This window comes from Zonotrichia leucophrys, chromosome 3 (genome assembly GCF_028769735.1).
Source record: "Zonotrichia leucophrys gambelii isolate GWCS_2022_RI chromosome 3, RI_Zleu_2.0, whole genome shotgun sequence".
Taxonomy (NCBI): domain Eukaryota; kingdom Metazoa; phylum Chordata; class Aves; order Passeriformes; family Passerellidae; genus Zonotrichia; species Zonotrichia leucophrys.
This window is the reverse complement of record NC_088172.1, coordinates 72,903,644-72,912,390: the sequence shown is the minus strand read 5'-3', so window position 1 is coordinate 72,912,390 and position 8,747 is coordinate 72,903,644. Positions and strand designations below refer to the sequence as shown.

General features: G+C 38.0%; 1 protein-coding gene across 3 annotated transcripts in view; it reads right to left on the bottom strand.

The window, feature by feature from the left end:
* Nucleotides 1–2,820: 2,820 nt before the first annotated feature.
* LOC135445774 (protein ELYS-like) overlaps nucleotides 2,821–8,747 on the bottom strand; it is a 41,031-nt gene continuing 35,104 nt past the window's right edge. For all 3 annotated transcript variants that reach the window (XM_064708793.1, XM_064708796.1, XM_064708795.1), the window contains exons 33-36: nucleotides 6,037–7,828; nucleotides 5,126–5,259; nucleotides 4,581–4,687; nucleotides 2,821–4,065 (exon numbers count right to left, since the gene is read on the bottom strand). In XM_064708793.1, the coding sequence (XP_064564863.1) occupies nucleotides 3,879–4,065; nucleotides 4,581–4,687; nucleotides 5,126–5,259; nucleotides 6,037–7,828 (2,220 nt within the window). In that variant the 3' untranslated portion in view covers nucleotides 2,821–3,878. The remainder of the gene's footprint in view (nucleotides 4,066–4,580; nucleotides 4,688–5,125; nucleotides 5,260–6,036; nucleotides 7,829–8,747) is intronic.

Genomic DNA, 8,747 nt, shown 5'->3' with positions numbered 1-8,747 from the left:
ACACTGTTCTTGTCCTTTAAGGAAGACACCGAGGTCGGAAGCCAGAACAGGTCAGGTCAAAAGCAAAGGTTTTTCAGTGCCCTGGACTCCTGGGATCACATATGCTTGTGCTGTTGCTTTTCACAGAAATCACACACCCACCTCCTGCATCCTGTTTTTAAAATCCCAGTTGCAATATCAAAACACAAGCAAGCAGTCATTCACTAATAATTCATGTTTCATTTCAGGTTTAAACCAAGTTCTGCAGCAATGCACAGCACATCAAGGCCTGCTGTGAGTCATGACACAGCCAGGGAGGAACTGACCTGAACAGTCACATCACTAACCATAACTTGCATTTTTCACTCTACCTCACATATTGGTCATCCACACAGCCCAGTGCTGGAAAATGCATTTTATTTTAGGAACAACTTTAATTCCACAGGAACTACAGAACATTTATCTTCAAGCACATCAAAGGGACTCATTATCTTATCATTATCTTGACTACTTTGGTGAAAAAAGCATTCCTGGAATGGAAACCCTGAATCTTGCACAGAAGACAAAAGTACGAAGAAACAAGCATTGTCCTATTACCTAAAATTCTATTATTTCAGTATTTTCAGATTGGCCTAGACTAACTGGTTGCAAGCATTGCCTAACTACTCATGAGAACCTGTAGGTTGTTTTCTGCTATAGCTTTCTTTTCCCCCCCACCAGAAATCAACAACTTTGCTATATATTAGTTACATGGGAAGTAATGAAATTGCAGCAAACAAATTTATTGCACTGACAACCCTGAGAGTAGCCTTTGATGAGAAGAAGTTCTGATGGGGGAATAAATAGTTATCTGTGCCCTTATTTGCACACTGGACATGTGCAAATATTAAGGCAAATAAACAAAGTCAACATGAATCAATTAGTACTTCAAGCACTGAGTGCCTATTGAAAGTAAAATAGATTTAACTCTCCTTCATGTTATAACATAGAACAAATACTTTCACCAGCCTTAGTTTATGAATATTCAAAGAAAAGAAAGTTTGTGAGGTAACTCAAAAGAATAATTTCCACTGTAACATTTCTTTTCTTACAAAATACCTTCCAACAGCCCTAATGTTATTCATATTCCTGTCACTAATATCTCCTGCTGTGTGCTTCCTGGAAATAAAATCTGCCATTGCACTGCATTTTATTCTTCCTGAAAGCTAAGATTCTGCTGTCCCGAGGTGGTCAATCTTCTAGAGGAGTTTTCTTTGGGGTTACACCCCAAAGGTACAGATGCACAATCTGGCTTCAGCTTTTAGCCATCCAGCACTTTTTAGGGAATAAAAACATTAGGGAATCAAGGAATTACTTCCCTTTCTACAGGAAACCTTCAGAATATTCTATTTAGCAATGAGCTGTAGCTCCTGTGAAATTCCCACCTTGTTTGCTGGAAAATCTCATTTCTATGCCCCCAGAGCCTTCTGCATCCATCCGCCACCACAATGCATCCCACCTCCTCTCACAGGTCCCTCCTGCCCTTCTCTGGCGCTACTGCTCTCTCCCTCTCAGATCCATGTGCAAACAGCTGCAAATCTTTTCCACTCATCCTTCACATATGTAGCAAGCCTACACAGAGAGCACCCACATAAAGTCTATTTTCTCCACTCCGTTATAAACCCATCCTTGAGCTGGTGCCTTAACACTGTTCCCCAGCTTCTTCCTTTTCTCAGCCCCTAAACAGAGTCATAGTGTCTGGTTTTGCTTCCATTTCCTTCTATGTCCCTCAAATTTCTGTGCCCACTCCTTGTTACATATTATGCTGAGGCTCCTTTTTAAACTGTTCCTTGGGGAAACTGGTCTGCACTGGAGAACTGTGCACCAAATCCAAGTTACAACAAAAGAGAAAAAACAGTAAAACATTTCAACACATAATTAAAACTCCTTTGAAGTACAAAATTACTAGAAAAATGCAAACCTTTAGGAAGTTATTAAATCTATTGCCAATTGTCTTTTGCTGTTACTTGCTTTCTTCCTAAGCACAGACAAATATTTTAGCTGAGGTGTAAATAAAATAGACGCTAAAAACTAATAAAATCAGCTAATGCTATATTTTCATTTTTCTAAATAATTTTCATACAAAAAATATACATATATAAGGATAAATTACAGAAATGCATCAAAACCCTATTAAGCAATCTTCACTAGCATTTCATCAGTCAATTCAATTTGACAACAGAGTATTTTATAAATACTCCTGCACACTACAAAAAGAAGTCAGATTTGTCATCTCTATTCTATTCCAATATTGAAAATTTGACCTTTTACCCCATTTTGAGCTACTGACTGCACTTCTGAGAAATGTGAATATAAAAATTGCTAAACTTCCCTCCCCTTTCCTCTTTGACCATATTTATAGTCACTCATGTACAAAGTAAACAGAAAAAATAATTACTAACTTGACTCAAAGGTCCCAATTTACTGCCACTTTCACATTTTTAACTTTTGACTCTTTTTTAAGCTTTCATTCAGTTATGAATACTTCCCCAAGGAGAAAAATATTCAAGTGCATGCAATTGCTTCTCTAGAAAGATCTGTTCTGAGACAGAAAAATCACAGCCCCAGAGCAATCTTCTTTTACAAGCTTAGTCTGTTATTAATACATTCATTCACTATGTACAAGCTATTAGTTAATAAATAAATTATGTCTTGAATAACTGTAGTAGTTTTTACTAATTGAAAAGTTTAATATGAGGTTCCACCATTCTGTAGTCTTCAAAGTTGCATCCATATATAAATTAACATACAGAAAAATAATCCATTGTCTAAAAGACTGCACATCAAAATAGTACTTCCATGTCTGCTTTTAAAAGAATAGGTTTGTGACTTTATTTATACAAATTGAAACTTCATAGGGACATATACTTCTTAACCCAACACTGTTAATGAAATAATTATTCAAAAATACGGTTTGTAACTAAGATTTCTGTACATTTTTGTACCTTTTTCAGACTATTATATAGGCTTTACCATCAGATTTTCAGTGCTGTGATATGCAAGTTTCAAATACTGTAAAGCATGTTTACAGACAGTAAGCATTTCACTTATAGTAGCAGTCATATTATGAAAATAATTTTGGCTCAAATTTCAAAGTATCTGGGTAGTATCCCTTTAAATCTGATATGCTATTGTAAGCATCAAACCATCTGTACAGTTAACTTTTTGCTGACAACAGATTTTAAGAAATAATGACACATCTGAGGTGTGATCTGGTTTTATGAACTAAAGAGCAGCTTTCCCAAAGTTTAAGACAAATACAAAAAAAATATATTGCACAGCTTAAAACACAATTGTTTACATTCTGACTTCAATACAGTACAACTTAACCGTGAATGTAAAGAATTACCAGTTTGTATTGTAAGTCCAATTATTTGTTCCAGAAGGTCAAATGTAATTTTAAAATTAAAACTAGTATATTTAAAATGTTTACTTGTTACAGGAATTCTAAAAAAACTTTTTAAAAGCTTTTGGAATCACTTTTGGGAGTCTGTAACTCCCACAAACCAACATTAAAAGTTCTGAGCAATACAGGTCATTCAACCCAATATTCCCTCAAAAAGCTATCAGACAGTAAGCACATTGTGAAGTATACATTTTTATTTAACATTCCTAAAATAAGCTGTATTTACATATTATATAAATGTATGAAGTCTTAATATAAAATAGAAAACTGCATTGACTGAGGAAATCACACTCCATATGGAGTTACTTACTGAAGACCATTTTTTATGAAATTTTACAATAATTTATATAAATTATCTCTTCCAAATTAGATGATTTTTCTTCTTTTTACTAATTCACACAATTTTGATGACTTTACAAACAGTGGTGTACATTATAAACTTAAAAAAAAACAGTTACAGCATCTTCCGGCGCACAACTGGCTTTGGAAAATTAGACAGTCTTTTTTTGTTCTTTCTTAGGGTCTTCCCTGCTGCATCTGTAGTTTCTTTCTGCTTGGTTTTTGTTCCATCCACTGGACTTCCAAAAGGAGAGATGAATTTTATTTCAACTGGTGGAGGTGACCAAGAATCTTTTGTGGTTCTGAAAAGAAGGACAGGCATCAAATCAATTTTTCAGTACTAACAGCATTTAATCGAGGAAAAAAAATTACACGGAATTCCAAAATCAATTAAAAAAATAAATGCATTCTCTTTGTAGATAGAATTAAGGTAAAAAAGGTACATAAATCAGGTTTGTTTGGCTTCCACATTCCCTTTATTCCTTGTCTGGCCATCTCCCACCTTGTATGAGAAGCTAAACTGGAAGAGTATGAGTTCATAAGGTGGAACAAGACAATGAAAGAGCATTGCAATGTCATCACTGCAATTAGTATCCACCTGCCCTTTTCTATTTCCTCCCTCTTCCATTTCCATTAGCAAACCATACCCATGAATGGGGAAAGGTGCCTATTAGACCAGCAGGCTGAGCTGGACAGGCTGATGGAGTGAGAGAAAACCTGCACAGCCAAGTGAGGAAGAAGTAGTTGTTAGGCACTTAACAGCCGAGTCACCATCACATTACGAAATGCAAATAACTGTTCAAAACTTATTTCATACTTGCTTCCTTTCTTCATTTCTGATTTTGGAGTTCTACCTCTCTTTAATTTTTGCTTTACCCCGGCCTCTATGGATTTGGTATCCTCTTCCTCTTTAGCCGGAAGCTCCTATGTTAAAACAACAAAAATGTTACTCATGAACAAGTTCTTAGATGTCTATGGAATAATAATTTTTTTTCATTACAAAATCATGCCAAAGTTATTCCCAAAAGTACCCTTTGTTTGCAAAAACAAACCTTCCACATCAAATTATTTTACCATCCTAAAAGTTAAAATTCTGAAATTAACAGATAACATACAAAGCAAGTTTAAAGAGAGCCACTGTGCCTTTTGCTAAAAGCAAAACAGTATTTATCAATTCTTGATTTACATAGATTCAAAACTGACTTTCGTAGCTAGTTTTCATGAAGAAAATCAATAAAATTTTTAGCTGATTCATTTAAAGCTCTTTTTAGAAATGCTTCCAATGAAAAGGGCAAAGCATGATCTCAAAAAAATGGTACAGAATTAAATCAAGAACATGGGACAACTGGACTTTTTACTTACTGCTTCTTTCACAATTCGGGAAATGCTAGCTACAGTTTTTCTCCTTGACCTCAAAAGAGGGGGTGAAAAGACAAATTGAGAAGACAAATCCGGGTCCAAATCCTGGAACTGCACAGGATGGTCTGTTTTTCCAGCTAAAATGACAACGCATTGTTAGCATGCACGTACATTATACATGAGGGACAGTATACAGCTGACAAATAAGAGCACAATAGCTTCCCAAAATAAAGGTTCAATCAGCTTTATAAACACTCCATGCAAAGGGATTTCCCCCCCAGTAACTGCCTCTTGGGATTCATTCTTTTACCATAAAAATCGTGAAACAAAACTAAGCCAATGTAGTGATTTTACCAGCACCTACAATAATATAATAATCAGGTATTATACTCCAGAGGCATCAACAATCCTTACATATTTCAAAAAAAATTTATCATGTACTCTAATTAAGAAACTCCTGGGTACAGTAATTTCACTGACAAAGTATACACTCATGAAAAAGAATCACATAATTAAACAACTGTACAGTTTGTTGGAAGATGCACCTCATCTGAACTTGAAAACTGAACAGAATTCAGAAACACACATCCTTTATATCTCTGTTGGGGGGAAGGGGTGGCAATCACATATTCACAAATAATCTCTGGTTTTCAAAATGTGACAGAAATCAAGTTCCTTACAAAAATATAGCTTAAATTTAATTTCATGGCTTAGATCAGCTTCATAATCTATTTCTACCAGAACTAAGCAGGCAGTCACACAGACTTCAGCCAAAAGGTGAACTGCCTCTTGGCAAATTTTTTCTTTCGCATGCTTACATTCTTTACAATACTTAAAGCCATCCTCACAGTTTGTTTTCAGTGGTTTAAAGAAGAGGCTATGCCCTCTTTTGTATATAAATATAGTGCACTTACCCTCAAATTTCTTTGTCAGCTTTGTGAGAGGAGGAGAGAAAAGGAAAGCCTCATTTTCCTCAACAGCCAGTTTCTGATGGATGGCAGTCCTGCGGGATCTGGTCCTCGTAACCCGATCTGTCAGAGCTCTGGATGTCTGATCTTGTCCTGAGGGATTTATGTCTTCCAGCAGCAAAGGACTGCCCCCAGGTCCCTGGGGGGTCTCCACTGACACTGATCTCCTCTTCCTGCCCCGACGCCCCGTCCTCACTGTAGTCCTGGGTGTGGCTGGCTCCTCACTTGGCTCTGCAGGAGTTTGTTCATGAGTATCCGCTTTTTCTGGGTTCTCTTGTGGCACTCTCCTAGTTTTTCTCTTAGGAGTATGAAGGGCTTCTACCTTCACACCTGAATGTATGTCTTCCTGAGAAGAGGCAGATTCTTGGTCTGCCACAACATTTTGTGCCGCCTTCCTAGCACTTCTTCTAGGTGTGACAGGAAGTTTAAATTCTGTTTGAGGAACAGATGATTTAGACACATCAAGATCAGAATTTTCTGAAACTTCTGATGAACTAATCTTTCTTCTTCTGCCTCTTTTACTTGGCACTGGTAAAAGGAGTTGGTCACTAAGCTGCACCTGTTGATCCTTGACAGTATCTTCAGTAAACTGTAAACTAAAGCTTTTCATCTTTCTGGCACTTCTACTGGGACTGACGGCTGATTTTACTTGATGATCAGTATCAGTCTTGCCAGTTTCTGGACTTCCACCTAAACTTTTTCCTCCTTTAGTCCTTCTGGAAGTGAAAGAAGCAGTAATGCTGCCTTCAGCAAGAGGCGTTTCCTCATTAGGCTGTTCTTGGAGTTCAGATGCAGCTTCCTTTGCTCTCCTTAATCCTCTCCTGGGAGTAACAGGCCGTGTACTGTCAGACAAGGTTTGTCCATCAGAATGGCTGCTCTCTGTTTTTTCTAAATTGGACAGTTTAGGTTTCCTACCTCTCCTAGGAGTAACAGGTGTCACAGGTGTTTGCTCCTCTTGAACATTTTCCTCTGTCTGGAGCCTGGGAGTCTGAGGGGCTTCTTTTGTTAGCCTGGTACTTCTCCGAGGAGACAGGCCAAGCAGAGCAGGGCTGTCTGTCTTCAGCAGCTGCTCAGTGTCTGCTGAAAGAACACCCAGACCTCTACCCAGCCGTCCCCTTGTGCGTGTTCGTGGAGCAGTGCCATAATGGTGTCTGCTGGTTTCCTCTCCCACTGCTTCTAGCACAGGTGTTAAAGGAGCTTTTGCCTTCTGGAATCTAGTTACCTTTTTACCTATGGTTTCATGGATTGATTGTTCTACAACTTCAGATGTAAATTCTTTACTTCTCGTGTCCTTGATTACATCCAGTAAGTTCTCAGCAATGGCAACCTTAATAGGTTCAGGCACATATGGGAGTGACTCTGCAATATTTTGAGATTCCTGATCACCAGTTACAGTGGACACTGAGTTTGTAACATGTTCCTGGCTTTCAGAATTTCCTAAACTGGTCACAGGCTTTTCTTCTTTTGTTGTGTCATCTGGTTTAGAAGCATCTGCTGATGTAGGGTCTCCCATTTCTGCTTCCCCTTCTTCTCCTTCCAAAACTAAGGTAAAATTATTCTGAGATAGAAAAAGGTCGCCATCTCCCTCAGCTGCATCACATTCACTATCTTTGTTATCAGGCAAATCACATGCAAACTGTTGCTCTATATTTTCATAGCTATAATGAAGAACATTTGATGGATCTAGCTCACTATATGGTGATGTTTCAGGTGCTGGTTCTGAGGCATCTTCTATAACCTAAAGTCAAAAAATGTCTGTTAATACTTTATTCAATACCAAACAGACTAATTTCACACTGAGCTAGATGAAACTGAGGACAGCTCCCTTAAGACCATCCCTGAATGTGAAACAATGTGCTTTTGTACTCCAGCTGAGAGTTTATGTACTTGAGGCACAAGGATCAGAGCAGTCCCTGTGTGCAATTCACATGCTCTGTTTCTGATATTTCTCTCCAGAACTGACCATTTGCCACTGCCCATGACCAGGAGCAGTTTTCCAGCACAAGGTGTGTACACAGCCAGGGGTGCCCATTGCATTGCAGTGCCCTCTGGCTGTGGAGCAGTGCAGAGTGACCCACTGCCTCTGACAGGGTAAAATACAATTGGGTACCCAATGCTTAAAGATTCAGTCATGATAGTTCTGACAGAAGCACTTACACTGGCCAGGTACCACATCCAACAACGCAACACTGCGCTTTGAGGCGTCATTTGGATTGCATGAGATAACACATAGCTACTAAATACCTCCACCTCTTGACACCAAAATGCACTCATTACTGGGAATTCTATGTGTTAAGAAGGAACAAATGACCTAAGCACCTAAATAATTCTGAGTTTGGTTCCCACATCTTTTTGTCCTTTGGTAACTGGTTACCAGTACAAAGCAGCTGCACTCCTGTAACTTTCTTACTGTCTTTAACATTAAAACTATTTTTAAGTAAAATAAAGTTTGAATTCAAGTAAATCAAATGAATGCCTAGCTGGTTTCAAAAATAGTTTAGGTTTTTATTTTGGTTTTGTTTGCAATTTGCTCTCAAAGGCCCAAGTCTTGACAGGTCCCATTCATGTTATAGGAACAGAGAATGCAGAAGAGAAAAACATATCTGCCCTTACAACACTGAGATTTTTAACTTGCGTTAAGCAGCTCAAGAAACAGA